General features: G+C 46.3%; 1 protein-coding gene across 2 annotated transcripts in view; it reads right to left on the bottom strand.

Moving 5' to 3' along the window:
- Positions 1-23,838, bottom strand: part of LOC135388686 (ras-specific guanine nucleotide-releasing factor 2-like) — a 457,533-nt gene that overhangs the window by 74,401 nt on the left and 359,294 nt on the right. For both annotated transcript variants that reach the window (XM_064618396.1, XM_064618397.1), the window contains exons 7-8: positions 4,214-4,363; positions 761-840 (exon numbers count right to left, since the gene is read on the bottom strand). In XM_064618396.1, coding sequence (XP_064474466.1) covers positions 761-840; positions 4,214-4,363 — 230 coding nt within the window. The remainder of the gene's footprint in view (positions 1-760; positions 841-4,213; positions 4,364-23,838) is intronic.

Below are 23,838 nucleotides of genomic sequence, written 5' to 3'. Positions count from 1 at the left end.
TAAAATCGTTAAAACCTTATTATCTTAATCTTACCCCGACTGTTGTATTACCAACCCCCGCTTATAATATTCGCGGCTACTATCGATTAGCTATCGACTAACTATCGATTACGTTAACGATGTAAGTATGAATATTATTTAGTTACTATGCAAATATGTAGTTGCTTATTACCTAGCAGATCTTTTCCAATTTTATCTACGAGCCTACGAATAGGAATGTTCCCATGTGGGGAACATTACATTATACAAGTTACGTTATGGTGTGCAGCCAAACACACCATAAGCAGTTGTAGCCTGAAATTCCGCTTCGTTGCGTTTGAGCCAGTTCAAGCCATATACGCGTAGAACAGATTGAATGCTCTATGTATGCAATTCTTCAGAACGTTTGCTCTTACAAGAACTCTTATGCAATCAATCATGTGAATTCTATGCCACCTAGACCTCAAACGAAGGCGACTGCATATGCTAAAATACTTAAAGACCGGGACTACTCATTACCATTTCCATCCATTTTCCATTTCCGTTTCCATCTTTTTTCTTTCTATTTCTAATCTAATCTAATCAAATCATTACAGCAGCGTGAAACTCGGCCGAAGAACTACGACCACCACAAGAGAACAAAAAGTTCGAAATCTATCTGAGTGACGCCATCGGGGATAACGATGCGTCACAGTTAGTTTGACCAATGACAAGAAAAGGAATGCAAATACAGAGATGAGAAAGGCAGAAGAAAAAAAAAAGTGCAAAGGAAGACGCTTACCCAGAACTAACGTTGGCCAGCTCTCCATTCTGGCTGTGAGACCTTTCAGAAAGATTTGGTGGAGGAACATGAGAGTCTCACTGAAAAAGGAAAGAAGATGGTTGATGGATGCTGTTGTATAGGGAAGCCTCTTAGAGTAGATGAACGGTGTCGGTAAAGCGTTCTTTTTGTTAACATTCTCACTTTCCTGTTCTCATTTCGTGGTGTAGGCTATACTGGAAGCAATTTGCTCGACGGGCATCGAAATGCTAAGTAGACGCTGCAGATTACTTGTGCGGATGAATTTAATAATAATGGTGATTATGTCCACAGTTTGATCGTCCCATGCTTGGGAATACGTGCACATAGAAAGCACACAAAATAGATCAAAGCACTGAAATTACGAGCGAAGTATTTGCGAGTGAAGAATCGAGATCAGATTCCTTTTACTGAAAGGTTTAAAGGAACTGTAAAGTGAGTGGGAAACCTGTAGAGACTGTATGCTTTTTCGAGAGCTTGAACTTTGGACGCTTCAGACACGTAATAGTTCTACTGTATAGTGAGCATTTTTTTCGGCAATCGAATTTCAAATATTGATGCGCAAAGCGAAGCTTGCGGACTCCAGACGCGCGCCAACCCTGAGGCGACTCCCGCGCCATCTATTGAGAACGCAAGCAACTAGACTAGAAATGAGCTCATATCGGCTCACTGCAGCAATAGACGCGGACGCAGCAGCTGCAGTAAGCCGATATGAACTTGTACCAACTACCCCGCTTTGTCCCTCTTCTCTTCCCTTCCCTTCTCTCTTTTTTTTTTTTGCTTTGCATTAAACATATCCCCTCCCCCCCCCCCCTCTTGTGCACTAGACATGAGGCCAGATCGTGCGTTTCTCGCGAGTGCAGTACGCATTTCATTGTCGAAGGTGCACGGATTGTGTAACCCGGAACACAAGAACGCAAACCAGACATCGTATAAATAACTTGGATGCGCAAACAGTAGCGATACAGCGAGCGGACGCCACTTGAGACATGGAGAGAGGGCAAGGCCAAAAGATGGCGCATATCGCACAGATTTTTCTCACACGCACGGAAATCGAACGTTAGAGCCGTTAACAGTTTATAAACCGAACTTCTCAAGAGTACCTGTTGTTCTTAAAAAAAGTGTAACGGTAATTAGTAAGCTGTCTTAAATGCGTTACGTTGTGCTTCAATGTCACGTGATGCCAATCCGGGGCAGACGCCGACTTTGTCCTTTGCGAACGTCCAGGGTCGCCTCCTTTCCGTTTCTAAAAGTGTCTAAAATTAATTAGTGCGAAAAGTAGGAAGACCTGAGAAGTGATGAGTGGTGTGTGTGTGTGTGTGACCACACAGCCGAGTTCTACGTGACGGTTTCTTGAAACATTTTAGTTCTATTTCACTTCACAGTTCCTATAACCACCGATTCTCCTATATCTAAGCACCTCTATACATAACGTCAAAGCAGTTGTGTCACCTTCATATGCGTGGTTCACGTTATACCTTCCAGGCATCGTACTGCACCACTGGGGTGCGCAGTACTCGGGGTAAGAATTATTTTTCCGTGTGCTGCAGGAGGCAAGATACAAGCCCTTCAACAAACTCCGACGTCGGACCGAGAGGCGGCGCAGGGGAAACGGGAGTTTCAGTCATTCCTACCGGTTCCCGTAAGAACGTGACTCTCCCGAGACTGCATCACAGGTGGAGATGGCTGCCGTTATGGCACAGCTGAATGAGTTCTGGAACTCAAATTTCGAAGCGCCTATTACTCCCTCTGCAGTAAAACTTGCAATGAAGGTTCACATCAATGCAAGCAAGCGCCGTTACGTTTATCTGGCGTAACACGCGTTACGCGAGTCAGATGGTGTGCAGGTCACGTTTAGCCAGCCACCCCAGTGACATGTTCGTTTCAGTACGCTCTGTCTTGGTTCACTATTACAACGCAATTACAAATTGGTTCACTACCACGATGGGCAGTTAAGTGTGGCAACTAGAGATGTAACCGCTTGGAAAAAAAAGAAAAGAAAAATGAGGAGACTGCAACATTGGGGAAAAGACCTGTTTATTTATTTTCTTCAATGAGCTCAAAGTGGAAAGACACCTGCAAATATTTTCGGACGGCATTTTTTGCGATATCATGATGGTCACTGTTAGCTTCGGTTTTGTTTTCTGAAGGCAATAATGTAGCTTGCGGCAACGTTAACTTCAACGAGGCGGCGGCTGGCCGGGCAGTGGGAGGGCCACCATATCGGCGCTAAACATAACTATATAGGGAAAGAGCATTGTCGGCTGTCCCACTGGTGCTTGGGGGTGTCTGTCGAGAAGCCTCCTCCTCACAATAACCCTCCTCCGCGTATTCGAAGCGGAGCGTCTTCTTCTCGACGAACACCCACCAAGCGTGAGTGAGATAGCCCACAACGCTCTCTCCATATACTTCTATTTAGCTCAGGTAGGATGGCTCTCCAACCGTTAAAATTAACGCTCCGCCGTGTTCAAGTTAACATTGCAGCAAGCTGTACCTCAGGGCGCAGCAGCCAAACATAACCATCACCATTTTCGGATGGCACTTATGTGTGTGTGTGTGTGTGCGCGCGCTTTTCGCACTTTCCATGTGATTATAACGAACTTTTGCAAATCGAATCGTCCACAGGGCACTATAGGACAATTGGAAAGATTTCACCATGTGGCAAACATTAACTCCAGGCAAAAGGCGAGCGCTTTTCCATATCCCCCGAGCAATATGCTGCCAGCATAGGCAGGTAGACCGCTCGTCTACCCAACGTTACACCCCACCCCCACCCCCCCATGCCGGACTACGCAACTTGGTCGCTGGGGAGGCGGGCGAAGACTATAGGGCACGCGCATCCCAAACTCAATCAGGGAAAACCAGCGAACGATTTACATTGGGAAACGTCTCCTCGCCTAGTGGTGCGCACTCAGAGTGACACAGCGCTTCGAGCCGGTGCCGCTGGATGCGAGGTGCTATATCCCTGTCCTGAAAATTTTGCAGCAGCTCAGCTCTTTCGTTTTCGTTGTTTCAATGACCTGCAACGTTACGGGGTAGATGTACGAACAAAGTAAAAGAGTGCACGGGAATGCAAGCTGGCCGGTGCAGACCAGAGCAAGGCAATATTTCCTTGAGTCTGAGAAGACAGGGATGGCCAGCACACGCTCAACACCGGAATGGACCATTCAATCGTTGCTAGTTTTCAGACTGTCACCTCAAATTCCAGGAAATGCTGCTTTTCTGACAAGAATAAGTGTGCCTGACGGCACGTTTTGTGTTTTCCCCAAATTAATTTTTTTTCTAAAAAAACGCGAAGAAAACAATTTTTTCTTCAAGCCTTCGAAAATTTCTGGAAATTTTACATCTCTAGTCAAAACCCTTAAATTTTTTTTTCTCGGGTGCAAGATGCTGGAAGCTTCATTATTGAATACAAGTATAGGTAGGTCATTTTACCTGTTCAGGAATATAGAGTTGACTTCGTCATGTGTGCAGGGAGGCTTCTGAGAACTTGCAGCCATCTTAAATGGCCTTAGGAAGCAGGACACTAGCAGCTGGAGTTGCTCCACGTATTCCTCTTCAGCCTCCACCATTCGGAATACAAGACTGCATTACAAAGACAATGTAGCCATTATTATACGAGTGTACTTTCACGTCGCTATATCGATTAGCCGTTATCACTTCTGTTGACTTTGGTTCCGATCGATCGAGGAGGAAGGAAGCAATAAAGGTTAATCGGAATCATGCAAATCCTGTCATGCAATCCAAATGCTGCTCTGAGCTAGTGGATCATAATATGCGTAGCACGCCGTACTAAGGGCGTAATCGAGATAAATACCCACCCGGTGGCTCATAAAAAGCAGCAATGTATTTACGTTTTTCATGAGCACCCTCTAAGCACATTGCATTAGGGAAGTACAATACCTGCGACGCTAAAAAATCCCGTTACGCAAACTTATCCTAGCACAGGCGCAAGGTGAACAAGTATCGAAGACAGCGAAATCGTGAACAACAACAACAACAACAACAAACACATTATGAAGGTGCCTGAGCTATGGACATTTTAACGTTCAAAAACAACAACAGCAAATATATGTGGTGACAATAATTGAGAAAATTTAACACTTTCATTTGTGACTCATTACAATTTGGTCACTATGAAACGATGAGGTCATAGGTGGACACTGAGACTACATCCAATACCTTGGTATGATAACACCTGTCCATGCACGTGATTCTCAAGACTACATACGCCGCGAAACATCCACAGCACATGTAACGTTTTCTTCAACTGCCACCATTCAATCCATAGCATATTCTTCTTTTATTTATTTTTCTTTTTTCTTTGCGGAATAGCAAGACGACGTACCGTTTGGCTGACATTTCCTCCCGTTTTTTCTTTGTTGTTCTAATAAATATGTCCCCCCCCCCCCCCATAGCACAGCCCTAACAGTCAACACATTACTGACGCTAAGCATCTCGTGACCAGATAATACCATGTCACTGTACGAAGGCATGAAAGTCCATAAAAGTCATAAGTCCAGTTCAGCCAGACCCAGTTCAAAAGTGCTTGATAGTGAGTATTCTTCACGACTCAGATAATTTAAATTTGAAACCCGACAAGCGTGTGCATGAAAGGCAGGAACCACCTGTGTCACATCAAAGTTATTTCGAAAAAAGTTGCTTTAATCAATGATATCGATCAGCGCGCATACTCCACGGGCAATAGCACGATTATGGCGATGCCAGATAACAGAAAGCTTGGAAGCTCTTATCACGTTTCCAGGAACAGTTACATTTCATCACCAACGGACGTAAACGCTATGGAAACTAAGGTAAGGTGGGGCAAGATGAGACAGAGATTTTCACTTGATTATGAGACTTTTATTTTTCGCGTTTTTCAAAAATCTAGCCACTCGCACATTCTCAGGGATCTAGAGCTTCTGACCTGTAAATGCAGAACGGACGTAGCCGGTCTAAAATAAGCACAGAACAAGAGATTCAAAAATACAGATTGTCTCATCTTGCCCCATCCCTCGGGGCAAGATGAGACACGCCGTGCTAATGTACTATACAAATAAATTTTTGCAATCCAAGCAGAAAAAGTAAAGCCCGTTGGTCCCTACGCAACTCCCATGAGTCCACCGCCCACGTGGTGTGCATGCAATAAAACCACACAGAACCCGGTACGAACAAGACACCGCCAGTCTGATGTGTCGCTGGTCGCTCGCTTTTGCGTGCGCTGGAAATATCCTCGGAAACAGGAAAATTTGCTGGAAAATCCCAAGCAATATGCAAAAAAGAAATTTCTGAGGGACTAGCATAAAGCCACCTAATAGTTGACTTATCAGTTTCTAAATTGCATTACATTTAATTACATTAAATTGTCGCGTCTTCCCCCGTGCATATCGTCGGATGCATTATTTTTTCTGTTCAACACCGGATAACCAAGAGTGCCCATATTTTGCATATATCTAGCAGAATGAATAAATAAATAGGATGTGGGCTTACATTGACAAGAAAAAGGACTACAGAAAATCGCGCCTTTTTTGCGGGTATTTACATTCCAGGCGGAAGAAACCGATTTTCTTTTTCTCTTCAACGCACCCACCAATTCCCATAATTCTCACATGCAATAAAGCAGACATGCAGGACCACCCATGAGAAAAGTTTCAAGCGCATGAAGCAACGCGTCTCTGAGACAGGCGGCGTAGAGGAAAAAATGTCGCACCTTATCCTATATGGGTCTATGAAAAGTGCCTCTCCTGAGCTGCTGTTGTTCCTTTCAGGGTACCAAGCCCAAATTTTGTTACGATTTATGCCCCAACTATCCCCGGTCAACGCGAACGTCAACCGGTCACGTGCCGCGCGCTTTACCATAACAAATACTTTCCGCTTAACGGCGTCAGCAGAATGCTTTCAATGTACATGCCTACTGCAGGGAAGCGATAACAAATCCTTGTTGCCTACATTATGGCTAACCTTTCCCTCCCCTATTTTTTTATCAGCATTAAACATATTCCCCTTATTGCCTGCCGGCTGGCGCGTGGCATTAGAGCTCACACCGAAGAGGGGTTCCATGTTAACCCTGTTTGAGTTTGCATCAGTGAAACGTACACGCCTCTGCCGCCGCAAATGGCGTTAGTGGAATTGTCGATTCCTTCTTGATTCCTGCGAACCCCGTTCCAGGTCTGTGTACCTTTCGAAATATCTTTCGCGTCCGCCGGCAGAAATCCACCATCGTGTAAATATTCGGGCTTACTGTTTACGGAGGGAACATTGTAAGCATACGTCTTTCGGCACGGAGAATTTTCGCCGTGCGGCTCTATCTGTAGACGAGGCTCTCAATTCTTTTCCAGCGGAAGCGAGGCTCAGTGAAACCCATTTCGCACTATCGAAATAGTTTCTCCGTCAGGATGAGCTGGCGCGATGTTCTCTTTTGGAGCCACCTTTCCTCCCTTTCTTTAAAAAAAAAAAGACATATCCTCCCCCTTCTGAGACCGTATGTTATGCGCGAACCGATTCAAAGCTCGGTCTCTGATCTGTTGGATATTTGGTTTGCGTCTGTTCCCGTGCCATCAGCTTGTTTACCATTCCTATACGTGCACGTTCTCCGCGTATGAGCCGGATTTGTGTACGAACGTGTGATGTTTCGCACGACAGGGGCTGGTACGAACCGGTACAATCTAAGGAAATGTACACGGGCAACACCACCTAAATAGAGAAAGCCTGCGCATTACCTCCTCTCCCTCCTTCGCTACCGTGGACATATACAGGGTGCTTCAGGAAAATCCCCCGGCTGAATAATTCGTGAACAGGTGGCGCCATTCAAGAAATTTCTTTTTGGTAAAGATCCTTGGGACATGAGCTATGAACTGAGTAGTGAACGGCTCATTTGCATACACTCTTAAAAATGATGATGGTGGTGGTGGTGGTGGTGATAGGGCTTAAAAATGAACTTCACCACATAGCATGCTCCTAGCCAACCATCACCCCGAATGACAACGTTCTCGCCCCAGATTTGTTGAAAACGGGAGGAGGAGCCTATTTTGTGCCGTGCATAATGAGCACAAAATAGGCTCCTCCTCCCGTTTTCAACAAATCAGGGTCGAGAACGTTGTCATTCGGGGTGATGGTTGGCTAGGAGCGTGCTATGTGGTGAAGTTCATTTCTAAGAGTGTACGCTCACTAATTAAATAAACATCATAACTTTTAAATTTTACTTCGCACGCTTACGGAACCTCTGTTTTACGCATCGGGACCTTCAGAGAAAAATACTGCGAGAAAAAAACCGCGTCGACACTTAGTAATTTTTCCGAGTAATTAATTGGTTTCGGTTTACATATTTCTTGCGAGGAGCAGTGCACCAATGCGCTCTTTGAATCGGCTATCCGGCTGTCAATTTCGTGTTCATCCGCCTGGTTGACACACAGGGGTGACGGAAGATAAGGAACAGCCGCAAGACCGCAGGAGACTGTTTTTGTGTTCCTTCTCCTTCTCTACAGGCTCCACCTCCCGTTTTCAACAAATTGGGCGAGAACGTTGTCATTCGGGATGATGGTTGGCTAGGAGCGTGCTATGTGGTGTAGTTAATTTTTAAGAGTGTACCCCACTAGTTCACAGTGCTCGCGGCGCATTCGTCATCATCCATGATACGAGCACGATATCTCACCCATACGGAACGACAGAACCGCCAGGGCTGTTTACCAGTCGCTTGATAAGGAATATTAAAGCATCTCTTGCGGCTCTTCCTAGTCTTCCATCAACCCCGTGCGTGAAACAGGCGGACAAACAGGAAATTGACAGCCGGGTAGCTCATCTAAAGAGCGCATTGGTGCACTGCTCCGCGCAAGAAATATGTAAACCGAAACCGATTAATTACTCTGAAAAATCACTAAGTGTCGATGCGTTTTTTTTTTTCCTCGCAATATTTGAATATTTGAATATCTGAAGGTCCCGATGCGTAAAACAGAGGTTCCGTAAGCGTGCGAAGTAAAATTTAAAAGTTAGGATGTTTTTTTAATTAGTCAGCGTATGCAAATGAGACGCTCACTATTCAGTTCATAGCCGATGTCCCAAGGATCTTTACCAAAAATAAATTTCTTCGATGGCGCCATCTGTTCACGAATTATTCAGCCAGGGGATTTTTGTGAAACACCCGGTATAGTCAGAATTCGTCTGCTACTGCGATTCACGGTTCTGCGAATTCAAGAACCCGCAAATGATTGCAGCTCACCCGGAACCTGCAGACCTAAATATTTAGACAAAAAGTGCAATACACTTTCCAGAAAATCGCTTTGGAGAAAGATTGAGACCGTTTTGCGCTTTATTTCCAAATTTTTCCCATTTAGTACGCGGGGACGTTCAATCACAACTCGCAGACGACGGTAGTTCTTCTCCATGGCCACGACCGCTGAAAGCACGTTCGTGATTGGCTACGGCCGTTGAAAAGACGATCTTGATTGGCTGACTCTTAATTGCTACGTCAAGTCGACGAGCGCGCGAGTCCCGATGCCGGCTGTGCTGTCTGGGGTTTTTCCTGGGTTTTCCTCAGACGCTTTCAGACATATGTCGGCACAGTTCCCCTAGAAGTCGGCCCAGGACGCGCATTTCCCCAGGGCGTCAGTCGTGACGTTGCCCATATACGTGAGGCCGACAACGGCAAGCCCTTTCACCACCACCACCACCACCACCACCACCGACGAGCGCGCAGACTTTCTGTATCTAGGTGGTGTGACACGGGGCGGTCTGCACACGTTTAGAAGTCAAACAAGTTAAAGGGACTATAGCATCCGTCGCGGTCGATTCCGAAACTACAGTGCCATTTTACCCCCTCGTTCATCACCGACAATAACGCCAAAAATCCGACGCGAATTAATGGAGTTGTTTCTGGGCAATTTGGTGCAATGCATGTCAAGAGCAGCGGATGTTGAGAGTATTCCGGAATTCCCTGTCTGCAAAACGTAATTGGGGCAAGGCTAATCAGTGAGCACCCTTTGGCGCGGACAAGGTCCAGGGAGCGGCAGAGAGACCTTGCCGTCCGACGGCCGGGCGGGAGTGATGGTGTCTGTATGTCGAGCAGAAGTTTGAGATCGGCTCGTGGAATGCTGTTTCTGGTTAGCGTCGTACGTGTTTGTACAGCCAGGTGGGGGAATGTGTGCGCTGGGGCTTCACTGAGCGGGATCTTCTTGTGCTCCACAAAACTCTGGTTCGCGGCTCACTGCTATACAGCTTGCCCGTATTGCACGGTATATCAACCACGTCTGAACACAAGCTTCGGTGTACACTGGCGCGCAGCATGCGGACGTGCCTTGGTGTCCCGCGCAGCACTGAGACGCTGATGGTGATCGCCGACGCCGAAGAAATACCTATCGATGTCCTCAGCCGAAGAGAAGCCATTCGACTGTTGCTCGCTCACCACCGGCTCCACCCTCCGGTTCAAAAGCTACGGAGGCGGAAGAACAGTAAACTCTCGCTATGTGTTACAGCGGCATCTGGCAACTTCCTTGGTTTTACTGTTGCCCCGACCGCCCCTTCAGTGTCACCATGGACACTGCCGAGCACATCCGTCTCGACATACATCCCTGGCCTCCTGGGGCCGAAGAGTCGGATTCGCGTTCCGGTTCTCAAGGATTCAATTTTGGAAATGATGAATACAAAGTACAGACGCCGCACGGATGTGTTCACAGATGGTTCGTCTACGTCGGGTGGCTGCTTCGCTGCTTTTGTCATACCGGACGAGTCAACATCATGTGGGTTTTGCTTGGCTCATCGCACTTCGTCGACCTCTGCAGAGCTGTATGCCATCTTGCTACTTCTAAAGTCTGTCTTGAACTGCCCTCCTCGCTCCTGGATGATATGCACTGACTCAATATCAGCCCTGCAATGTATAGGAAGCATGAGAATCCGCGGCTCTTTGGTCCCGTGGTAGTGAGTATCCTGACGACGCTCAAGGTTCTTGGGAAGCAGGGACACCGGTTGACCCCACAGTGGGTCTCCGGCCACAGTGGCATTCAGGGCGACGAGGAGGCAGACTTGGCGGCTGTTGCGGCCCACCGTATCTTCAGTGCTGTGCCCATTATCCTCGCCAAGAAGAGATAGATGCTTCTACTTGTCTGCGTTGATGTCAGCCTTGGCCCGCCAGCAGTGACGCCACGACATCATTCAATGATCACTCATCCAGGCAGTGGACCGTCATTCTCATTCGAGATGCCAGGTGGCTTCCCTCGCAGCTTAACGTCACTTCTGCGGAGTCTACGATTCAGCGACGCCTTCACCCCTGTGTTCCGGGTTAAGCCGGGTTACAGTAACACGGCGCTGTGCCCAACTTGACACACCACAATACTTCATATCACCGAGGAATGTGACCGGTACACGTGTGAAAGCCGGGTGCTTCGACGCCAACTTGAGATCCTTTATCATAGACCATACAGCTTGTCCAAATTAACGATGAAAGAAGAAAGTCGCTGAAAAGGTTAGCCAGCTGTAGGACTCGAACCCACATCTTCTGGATTGCCGGTCCAGGTCTCTACCAATTGAGCTAAGCTAACACACCTCCTCAGCAACTTCCAAGGGTGCGTCATCTGAAGGGACAAACCAGCCACTCTCTCTCACTCATCCTCCTTTCACTCTTACATTTTTGCTCACTCATACACACATTCATACGACGGGATCGACGCAAGCAGCAACTGTTGAACATCAGTTCTCTCATGTTGTTCAAATTAAATAAGATAAGATAAGTTTAACTGGATTGTGGTATATTGGAGCTAGGTGGCTGTCCTAAGGGCGCCTGCAGCTCCAGTTCTTACGCGTTAAAATATAATAATTGGGAGTGATGGAATTTAGAAGCGGTCTTTTATACCGCTGTCTTTTAAGAAAGCGCAGAGCGCTTTCAGTGCTTTGGATTGTTGATGCCTTGTGGGCCACCTTCCGATAATCTTGCAAAAGGAGAAAGGCCTGTTGTCCAGTGCCTCTAGTGTCTGCTGGAGTTTAAGTCTGGCGTGGCTATACTCTGGGCAGTGCATGATTATGTGGTGTGTATCCTCTGGTGTGTATTACTTGGTCCGTCCATGGAGCTCCCCTGCGCATCGGTGCCGGGTTCTTCGCTCCCTTTTTGCTTTCATGCAAGCCACTGGACTCCTCGAACAGCTCTAAACAGAACTCCGACCTGCCCTCACTTCGCGTTCACCATAATTCATCCTCTCATATTGACCTCTGTCAAGTGGGGCATAGGGTCCTCTGGCTACCACGGGGAAACATCCCATGACATCATCACTTCTCCTTCATTTATTGTTGTTGTTGTTGTTGTACAGCAAGGAGCGTAACACCGTGTTCCACGGAACATGGTGACGTCAGCACTGACATCGGTATGCGAAAGTCGGCGTATTTACCGAAGTCTTTTCACTTAGTATATATATCGGTGCGAACGTCAAGCAGACGACCTCGGAGACAATCACATGCGCTGCGCTCCCATTCGTGTGCCCGGCTTACGTCATTCTGGCTTAGCTGCGGAGGGAGTGCGAATCTTTAAAAGTCGTTTATTTAATACGTAAGCTGTTTTCGGAAGAGAAACTTGGTCAAGTAGATTGTGGAACCATGCCGAACATTACCGTATCCGTATCATACACACCTTTCCGGATGCGATAGTCCCTTTAAAGCTCTGTGCAACGTTACTTCGGTATCTGATAAATTGGAAGGATGTCTACGAAGGTTAATTCCCGCGGTACATGTAAATGACCTTGAAACGATTTGAAAGAAACGGCTGTTATACAGAGAATTTGTAACAAATAATGCGCATTGTGTGGTTACATGCAGGGTGCCCGTACAAATCTAGAATTTCATAGGGGAATGCATATTTCTTTTCTTTTAGCAATTAGAATATGCCGCCATCTATCCTCGGTCACGTGGGCCTCCTTATGGCAGCACTAGCAACCTCTTGGGGCGTTGTCCTGCTTTTTAATTATGAAAGATAAACGTTCGGTGCAGCGGCAGCATTTCCTTGTTATTGGCGCGTTGATGCCGTTGGCGCTTTCAGAAAAAAAAAAAAAAGAAAAACTAGAAGAAGACTCTCGAGCCTGTATACCGCGAGGAAAATGGCCCCCGAAAATATGGCAGATTTGGAGGCCACTTTTGGCGCTCCGCTAGAAGGGCACTCTCTGCGTGTACGAGCTAAAGGCGTATTAGCTAAAAAACAGTAACAGACGTCTTAGCTAAATCAAAATGGAACAGAAATAAAATCACTCTTTCAAGGCAGAATCCATACAACCACGGAAGATCGCCGTGTACCTACGACTGATAGCAGAACATTTCACATTTACAGGAAGCCATTTCTCCAGTCACAATCCGCTAATTAGTTCTTATTATCCGGAACGCAGGCAGAAGTTCATTAGTGACGAATCACGGCCATCGTATCGCAAAGTAAAGAGGCCAGTGTGGCAACAACACAGCGTTCCTCCAGATGTAACAGATGCTGCCAGGTCCCTTTATTTGTTACAGCTCTAGACCTTAGGGTGACCGTCGACCGTCCTTCTTCTGATCGCAAACAGACAGGCGAAAGAAAAAGACATGTCGTCTATTGCGAATTAGAAAGAAGAACAGGAGGAACAGCGTAGTACATTAACTTCACTCTGGGCGGGGGAAACGGTATATAAAGATGAAAGGGCAAGGGGGAGATGGTGCTGCGTTTGTCTTGCTTCCTCGGGTTATATCTTTCCAGGGATGGGCATAAATACATTTTTTGAGTATTTAAATATAAATACAAAATACTTTGTTGACAGGGGCATTTAAATACTCTTCATAAATAGTTTTCAACATGAGTATTTAAATACAAAATATAAATACTGTATTTAAATACCGTAACTACTACCATAAATACTGTGAGGAAGATGTCACCTGGAATTATAGAAATAATTATGATCATAAGGACAAATCAGCAAGAAAGAATAGCATTTATTTGTTAGATTATCATGGCGATTTTAATATTAGAAATTTCTCGAAGACTGCTTCTTTTAGGCATCTTCTGTTCGGCCGTACAATCAGATTCGCAAAGGAGAACAGCATCTCCACAGGTGCCGATGAACAAATGCTTGTATTAAATTTGACGACGATGCTTCGTAGAACAATGTAATCGGGTAGTCACGACCGTTGTCCGCAACAACAGTGAAAAACGCGCCATCTAAAATGGTTTGTCGCATGCGCATGCTAGCGCAAACCCGGCATAATTGCGCCCTAAACTTGCCCTTCTTCCCGAAAGGTCAAATGCGGGCAAAGATATGAGTCAGTATATTCTGTATTTAAGAGTATTTATAAAGTATTTAAAAGAATAAATACCCGAAAATTGGTATTTAAATATCATTATAAATACATTTTTCAAGTCTGTATTTAAATACAAAATATGAATACATGTATTTATATTTTAAAATGTATTTTAATTACAATGTATTTAAATACTGCCCATCCCTGCTTTCAACACAATGGTGAATATCTGTTGCTGGTCTAGGGCCATGCCGTGCATATAGATGTCGTCATAGTTTATCGCTATACAAATGAGAAATGTAGGAATTGTATGTGTAGTTACTGTCAGCTCACGGTTACAGTTCTACGTCATCTACTGCTGCGGAGCTCCATGCAATGGCACTGGTTGCTGAGCTTCATAGAAGCTTTCGCTAGTGCCAGATCACGGATAATGTGTAGTGATTCTAAGAGTGGCTTAAAAGCTGTACAAAGTATGTCCGTGTCCGACTCTTTCCGCATCTGTGCAGGACGTGATTGTAACTGGCAACTCTTGCGTCTCGTTCAGGCATAACGTTATGGCGTCGCCCACTTGTTCGGACTGTGGTGTACTTGAAGACACAGAAGGTGTTCTCATCTCGTATGCGCGGTTTTGTGTCGCACTGGTGCATTCAGACATCTCTCGCGGCTCTGGATAACCGCCCTGTCAACATTTTCACTGTTCTGGGCAACGTGTGCTGCACGCCCTGGTGTCTTTTATGAGGGATAAGGGGGGGCGAAGCGGAGAACCTCGGGCCCAGATCTTCAACTTGCCCTTATCCCATAACGCGCGTTAAATGCATCACTTCGGCCCGTGATTCGCCACGAGCTCTTGCGTGAGCCTACCAAAGCGGCTTTGGAGCGCGCGAACTTTAAATATAACGATAACGATTACTATCGCGGCCCAGGTTTTGACTGATTCACAGTGGGTGATGACTATTGTCTATATTGATTTTACTCCTCTTCGTGCCTGGGTACCTTTTCGTACGTTTTTTGTCACCGTTCAGCGACATGTGAGCTATGATTTTCGTATGCGGTGTGGAGTAAATAATGGTACCGTGATGTTACACGTAGGGTTTGTCTGCGCAGTGTGGCGACATGGTTGCACGTGCCGCAGGGTGTGGAGTAGCCGGTGTCCACATTGGTGGAGCCAACTTCTCCATCAAATTTCCCCCTTCTTTTATCATCATCATCATCATCTTCGACTTAAAAAGAAGAATGAAAGAAGTATATCGACGAACATTATAGCGTTTACCACACAGCTCGTAGCGTCTCAAGAACCGGCCACTACGAGTGCGTCTGAGGTCAGATGCCACTAAGCCGTGCTGTGTCATGAAGCAATCAATTACGCAACGTGAAGTGCACCGCATTTTGACACTGCAAATACAAAAAAAAAGCTTTGTTTTGTGAGGCAGAAACATCAGTTACGGACGTGCCGTTATCCGTAAGTGAACTCGGCGTATTTGTTGCGTGCGTCCTTGCCATTCTTCACTGTCGATCGGCTAAGCTGATTGATTGCGTAGCCCTTCGCTGCTTCCGGGCTCAATCTACTATTTTTGTGGACGGGGGAAGTGTATGGCGCCATTACTGACAACGCAAAGGGAAGTAATGCATGGCAACAGTAATAAATCGGACAACGATTCTCCAGTGGCACTCCGAATCGAAAATAATCTTTGTGCAGCTTTGTCACTATGCATGTTCCGAACGTCTTATTTTCGGCTTCTTCTTCGATTGCTCTTTTCTGGGAAAAATATGATACATACAGAGGAACAGGCAATTGAAACTGAAGTTAAACTTAGCCGTCAAAGAGAACGAATGATGTAAGCGAATGAAGGGTCCGTGGACACTGAGTCCGCTCGTTCACGGCCGCGTTAGGGTGTTAACCAAATTAATGCAATACACCTCACCAATTAAAGGAAATGTGGCGTGCAACACCCTAAGAAGAAAATTCACTGCATCTCTGTATCAAACTGTGGTAGCCGAGCTGCTGCAGGTAACGTTAACTTGTACTCAGCCTCCGTCCCACCAGTATCGCTCATCCTGCCTTTGGCTCACTTTGAAATCGTCAACTCTCTTCTCCCCCCCTTATTATTTTTTTTGTTTTTGTTTGCAATAGTCGTGACGATGCCCACTTGAGTGTGGCCAACAACGGCAAGCTACTTCGACAACCCCCGCTTTGTAGATGTTGTGTTGTGGATGGGTCCCATTTAGAGGAGCAACACCGTAACCTCTCTTGTTGTTGTATTATAAGTGACTGTTCAGGAAATTAAAGGTGAAAAAAAAAAGAAAAAGAAAACTGTGGTAGCTCATTCGGTAACGTGTTGGCTTGCTGAGCTCAAGATCGCGGGTTCGATTCCGGCCGAGGACGGTAGCAACGTGGGGGAGGTAAACATTGCTGTGTGTCGGTGATTTCCGGCGCACGTCGAAAGAACCCCAGGTGGTCCAAATTACCCGCAGTGCAGCATGTAGCAACACAAATAGGCTGACTCACCTTACGTGTAAATCTATTCCCAATTACACATACTTGTTATACTATATTTGTACCAAACTTGTGTCAAACACGACGCAATGACTCACTCAAACTCACGTTTGAATGCGATAGCTTTCTAGGGCCATCGTTTGCGGTTAATCTTCGCAAATGCAGCTAGTCTCCACACCCTAAAAACAGAACTTCACCACATAGCACGCTCTTAGCCAATCACCATCCCGAATTACATCGTTCTGCCCCCTGATTGGTTAAAAACGGGAGGCGTACGCCCCACGCTTTTCATAAACCGGGAGCGATAAAGGTATCATTCTGTACAGTGGTTGGCCTTCACCGTGCTATGTGGTCAAGTTCTGTTTTTAGAGTGCAGAAGACCTAAAATCACTTTTTTTTCTTGCCGTGCACAGCAGCCGTACGATATTATTGATGCGTTGATTGACAGCCAAGTTGCGAAGTTCTCAGTAAGCCGTGTCATGGAGCACACGACCGCTACATAATACACACAGACTGTAGCCGAGGAGTACATACTTCGTTTTTGGCATCTTGGATGAGGCTGTTCTCCTTCAGCGTAAGTCTTCGATGCCCGGTACACAATGAACACCAAGCGCTCGACACGAAACGCGTCGCACTTGTGTTGAAAAATCACTTGGTAAAATATGCGTGTGGCAGTCTAATTAACCGGTACCGTTCCAGGCATGCTAGTCCTTTCTTTACGTAAAATTTACGTCTTTCCGACCCTGGCTGACGCTGACGAAATTCCATGTAGCATTCTGGAGTTAGGAAACATAGCGTGGCGGAGAGCACAGAACCAGAAAATCTGCAGAGCCACCCTTTGGTGTCGATAACACAGCATTAAAGCTTCCACCTGGTTGGTACAACGGATGACTTAAAATCGCTAAAAGAGTTCAGGACATTTCGCAGCCCACGTGCGAAGAAGTAACAACGATAGCTATGTCGTGCACGCGCAGTAAGGGCGAGATGAGGCTCACGATTGTATTGCGCACGCACATGTAGACAAGTTTTTTTTTTCCGTGAAGTTTTTCACACATTCTGCCGTGAACTCCCTGGCCAACGGTTGGCGGTGTTGCGCGTGTGCGGGCGCCACGTCGGTGCGAAACCACAGCCCATCACAAACGTCACAAACATGTCCAAACCAGTTCTTGAAAAACTTCTCTGCAAAATCCGCGTCGGCCTGTGCAAACTCCGACGGACGCGCACTCATTTCACGTGCACACGTCTGGGACAGTTTACGACAGTGCGTTCCCTCACTGCTGGGTCATGGGGTGGTGGTGGTGGTGGTGGGGTCATAAAGTGGGAAGGTGCGGTCAGCCTGCTCTGGAGTGTCGGCTCGGTGCACCCAGGGGAGGGAGAAGAGCGGAGGGTGAAAGAGGAGGGGAGAGACGACGGTGGCACAGGAGAGGGAGAGGTGTGCTAACCCTCTTGCTCTGGGATTTGGGTAGTCCAAGAGAACTACACACCACAGAAAACATGCGAGCATCCCTCAGTAGCCTTCATTGAGATGCTCCCTGTACCACGGTATCTACGAGGATTATTGGCAAAGTTACCCCATTGCCCGACCACTGCTGTGTCATGTCGTCGTGCAACCAATGCGCGCCTGGTTGCTTGTCCCCTTGTTGTGCTACACCGTTTGCGTTCTACAGCGGCGTGTCGAGCTCTTGTATCTGTGTGTGTGTTTGTCTTCCCTAAGCGCTTCTAGTATACTAGTCATGTTTTACCAACAGGCCCAGGCGGACGTGTTAAGCACCAAGCAACGGGAGTCAACGTAGTCTGCGAGAAGCTCTCCAGCTGTTTCTGAAATGTCAGCTGGTGCTGCGACTTACCATTCAATGTCATGAACTCATTAAGACAGTCATCGCCACGAATGTCACGAAAGTAAATCTACGACCACAACCTCGCGGACCCCTCTAACGGAGAGAGCCCCCATTTTTTTAAATAATCAATCACATTTTCTTCTTTCGATCATTTCTCCCAAGCATCACCCGACCGGTGAGGTCCAGTGGTACTATACCTGGCTTACACCCTTGAAGCACGAGTAGAGCCCTACCCGGCCCGGCACGAGTAGAGCCCTACCATCGAAAAATGACACGGCCCGGCCCTGGCCGGGAACCAGACGTGTGAGCCTTCCCCTTCCCCCCTTTCATCCCTTCCCCGAGCAATGTGCCGCCAATGTAGGCAGACAGACCGCTCGAATCCTCCCGTCCCCCCCCCCCCGGGCCCGGGCATTCCAGTTCTTGAGCCGCCCTGCCCGGTCCGGTGGCCCAGTGAGTAGAGCACGGCCTGGCATCTCCAGCTATGACTTACGCCTTTCTAGCGATAACCAAACAAATTTATTAGTAAATTTATCAGAAGAGAACATACTACAACAAAATATATCCTTCTGTGTCACTGTACTCTCAAAAAAAAACAAAAACAAAAAAAACACACACACACACACACAGTGTACCCAACTCTTGTGCAGTTCCAATGTCTTGCAATTCCTGAACAAATTTTCGAAATGGGAAGACTACGAAAGGAAATCTCGGAAGGGTAAGTTAGATCAATGAGGTGTAAGAGACGAGTATATACGAAAAGAGATGCTTAGGAGAGTAGCGGTTCCTGTCTCTTTATCTTTACGCTGGCTATCATTTACGCCCTTTGATGTATACGGTCTAACCAGAATCTTAGCAGGGCAAACTCAGTCTCGGAAGAGTAAGGCGAGATGATCGGAGTAGAAACCAGCAGAAAAGAGTAGAGAGAGAGGGAGAATAAAAGTCGTTGTTACACTTCATTTACTCTTTTTTCTTAGAGTGTGCACGCCTGTGGCTCCTACATAACTCGGACGATGCGCTGCCACTATGTCTACTCTTTCGCCCACTAGCAGAACCAGCAGGTTTTAGTCGCCCGCTTCTCGGAAGCATTAGCTCTATAGTGATGGTCATTCTCACAGGTAATGCGCGTACTGTAATTAAATCGCCCAATTCCGCACACTGTGCCCAGGGGTGAACAACAACGAACATTTCAACATCCCCCGTCCGAAAGCATCCTCTCTTTCAAGAGTCGAAAATGGCACACAATGCCGAATCACTCACGATAACAACAAGCAAGCACCACTCCCCGGATGCTTTCACACTTGCGGAGCGTGGAAGCGCCATAACAACTGCCCAGCCCAACTTTACGACCCCATAACGTGCGCAAGTTAACCTCGCATTAACACGTGTACATCCCTCCTGCTAGGACAACACCATTGCCTCTACAGGCCATCTTCAGTCTCACATTGCCATACACACATAATCTTCAAAAGTAGCGAGTTGTAACGGGGCACGCTGCTTAATCTCTTTATAGGATCCCATGTCCTCCAGGTTGCGTGGGTTAGAGCTTAACGCACGAACCTTACGGGGGGGAGGGGGGGGGGAGAGGTCTCGCGTGCCTTGGATCCCTTTGAACGTTATAATCCTATTTTGTAACGTCGTCTCGCACGGTACTGGAACGGTACTTGGTCTCATTTATGGAGGCAGACTCGGATAATTGGGTAATGCAATATTTGAGTCGGACGATGCAATAAGGGGAGGAGCATTTTTCCGTTTGCGCGGCATTTGCAACCCTGTTGAAGTGAGTTAAGGCAGGAAACCCAAACGTTTTGATGGAAGGGGATTAAGGATTATTCATGAGAGGTGGGAAGGTATTAACATAGTTTGCTGGCAGCCCTGTTGAAGTAAGTGTTCATTGGATAGGATGATCCAGACGGCGGCGTCACACTTCGAGGGTTTGGCACAAAATACGTTAACGTAATGGATGTAATTGGTGATAAAGTCGATGAGTGTCGACATCAATGGCCGATCATGGACAGTCCAGCTTGGGACAAAAGTGTACAATAGACCGGAGTCTGGCATTTCTCCATTGGAGCGACCCCCTGGTAGCAAGCAGGAGTGAACACACACACTAAGAGATGAATGGAATAGCCGGTCATCCGTTTCTTATCCCATCTGCTCCCAATAGCTAAGCAGGCTGCAGCTCTGATGAAGAAATACGCCAGCGCCGCATTCCATAACCTTTTATCCCAAGCCGTACAATCGGGGCAGGCCTCCTGTATGTGACCACATTCCTGATCTTCTGAAGAAAAACTCTGTACCTCCCGTTGTTGCTCACCAACTTACACTGGAGCACCTTAACTCCGCGTACTATCAACGACTCCCTGTGTACACTGATGGATGAGTGTCTCAAGGCGGATCTACTGCAGCCTTTTATAAGCCACATGAAAACCTTGAAGTGGCGCACAAGCTCCCCTACGAAACGTCATCTACGGAGTCCGAGCTCTTCGCCATACTGACCGCGTTGAACCACATAGCGGTATCACCGCCTGGCGCTTGGGTTGTGTTCACGGACAGTAAGGTGGCGCTAGAATTTCTAGCAAATTATTGTTCCAGAACAATCGGCGGCCTAGACACCATGATAGTCGCAATATACAACCGACTTCTATCCTTTGGTCATAGCCTGTGTTTCCAATGGGTACCCAGTCACACCGGCCTGCACGGAAACACACGCGCAGACGCCTTAGCACGTCGGGCACATGGGGACGGCACCTTCAATAACTGTCTCCTACCACTTTCATCCTCATCGTGTCGGTTACAGAAACTGCGACTCCGTCATAACGGCACTTGGCAGTTTCAAGAGGACGCTGTCTGACTGAACGACCATCTCCGGTCTATCGACCCGTCGATGGATTTCGTTGCCAAACACCACTGCTCGCGTCAAGAAACGTCCATTCTACGCCGACTACGCCTTAATGCCGCCAGGACACCTCTACTCCTCTGTAAAATGGGCCTTCTCCAGACGCCCAAATGCCCCACTTGCGCTGTTGAAGCTGATGTTCCACACCTTCTCCTCGACTGTCACAGATTCGACACCCCTCGAGCCACGCTGAGACGACGCCTACTCGAGCCGCGTTGCACGCGCTTTTCTCTGGCCACTCTGCTCGGCCCAGTACGAGATCACACACAGCGGTCTGTGACCAAAGCAGTTCTGACTTTCTTGAGAGATTCAGGTCTTATGAACAGCCTGTGAACTCAGTCGTGCAATCTCATTCTTCTGTGCCCCACTCTCACCCTCAACGCATTAACCTCATGCTTTCCTTATAAAGTCATCTTCTGTGATCCATCTCATCATTCTTTCGCCGTTTGTTAGTCATCTTTTTTTTTTGTTGTTGCCATCTTTGTCTTTAATCTACCTCATCCTTCTTTCATCATTTGTTAGTTTATCCTTTATTTGCTAATTCTTTTTCTTTTTATTTATTTCCTCTGTCTTAATTTTATTTATTTATTTATTTCTTATTCCTTCCTATTTCTTTCTTTAATTCTTTTCTTTCCTTTTTATTTATTTATTATTTATTAATTCTCTTCCTGTATTTATTTATTTCTGGAATAGCAAGCCGACGTCTCGTTTGGCTGCCTTTCCCCCGTTTTTTTTTTCCTTTTCGTCTAATAAACATATCCCCCCCCCCCGTACAATCGGGTTTCATTGCAAAAAGTGCTAACTATGCTGAGATCGGGCGATATCGGGTGAAAAAGTAGATTTTGGAGTGAAAAATAAAGTTTCTCGCATGTCACATCAGGACGAGATGCCGAGCGGCTACGCTCAATGCGGCGTGCTCAGCGTTCTCCAGTGTCCATATTGGTGGCTAGATATGCTACGTGGCAAGTCCCTTTTCGGGGTTTCTCGGTTTTAACCGAATGATGCATATTATTACCCTGTACCTTACTCGATGATGCATACCAGACGGTGTTTGAAGCGTCAGTATTGCTGTTTCTCCTGGAAGGGTATGCGATGTCTGTTGGCGTGTCCCCAGAAAGGATGCAGATTGCTAGAGTATCAGATTTGCACACAGGCGGGTGGATATCGAATTATCGCCCTATATCTATGCTCGCGGTATTTTCCAAAGCGTCGGAAAGGGTGGTACATAATAGGCTATTATCATTCTTCGAACTTCATTTATCGTAAATTCGCACTATGGTTTTCGTAAACATAGATCCACAGAACTTTCTCTGTTGAAATATAAGGAAATAATTATTAATGATTTTGAGAATCAGAAACTTACAGTTATGACTGACAGTTCAAACTGACAGTTCATTCGTTGACTTCACAAGGGCTTCTGATTCATTGATTCGTAATATGACGCAATCAATAAAAAAAAAAGAAGAGGAGGAGAAGAAGAAGAACACGTAAGATTCATAATATTCTGAAAGCGAAAATGACCTACACTCTCAGAAAAAAGGGTAGAGCAGTTATTTCCAGGAGGTAATATTTGTCGTATATGTTGTGCCTAAAAGGTTGCAAAGTTCCACCTGTTACCTCACTCTCTGCCATGAGTGATAGGGTTACCACTTCTGATTCGGTGAGAGAGAGAGAGAGAGGGGGGGGGGCGTACGCCATTTTGTAGCTTTTACCACCCTGTTACACCCTTTCTCAGACGCTATGTTGATCTAGACAGTACAGACTTTCCACACACTTTTTTCCTACAGGGATTACGGTGTGCCGCGATGTTCTTCTTTCTCTTATCAGCTCGTATCTTGGACACCGAAAATAGTGTATAGTGATAAATAATATTTGCAGTGATGGCCACTAACTACTTCTACAGTAGTTTAACCATAACTACTAACTACTTTGTGATTGAGTAGTTTAACTAGTAGTTCAACTACTTTTCAGGGGAGTAGTTAAAACTACTTTTTTAACTACTGCAATGTAGTTTAACTACATTCATAACTACTTAACGTTGTCCACCAACACCAATCCCATGTAGTGTTCTTGGACACCTAAATATGAATCACAAGCAATAATAAACTTTGGCTAAAGCCATTGCTACGGTCGTCAAATACAAAGCTTGCAGCGGGATTCCTTCTGTGCCTACGCGATAAATTAAGTTGCAGAATTATTTCACAGCAAATGATGCTTCACTAGACAAGCATTAAATACACATGCACGACACAATTGCTCTGCACCTCCGTTCTCATCAAACAAGTAGCTCAAGGTAAAGGTCGGAAGCACAATCGTGCCGTAAAGCTTGCGGCAAAATCGGAAGTAGTTGGCGCCTTCAGTAACCTAACTACTGTAGTTAACTACTTAAAATAGTAGTTTAACTAGTAGTTGCCACTACATTTCTGCAAGTAGTTGATAACTACTTTTTAACTACAAGCAGGTAGTTTAACTAGTAGTTTAACTACATGTAGTTAACTACTGTTCTTAAGTTTAATAAATTTTCCTTTAACAACTACTGGCCATCACTGAATATTTGTTCTTCACTGAAAGACATCAAGCGTGGTGTGCCTCAAGGGTG

The sequence above is a fragment of the Ornithodoros turicata genome, chromosome 3, assembly GCF_037126465.1.
Source record: "Ornithodoros turicata isolate Travis chromosome 3, ASM3712646v1, whole genome shotgun sequence".
Taxonomy (NCBI): Eukaryota; Metazoa; Arthropoda; class Arachnida; order Ixodida; family Argasidae; genus Ornithodoros; species Ornithodoros turicata.
Note: the sequence above shows the minus strand (reverse complement) of the source record. Positions and strands in the feature narration are given on the sequence as shown.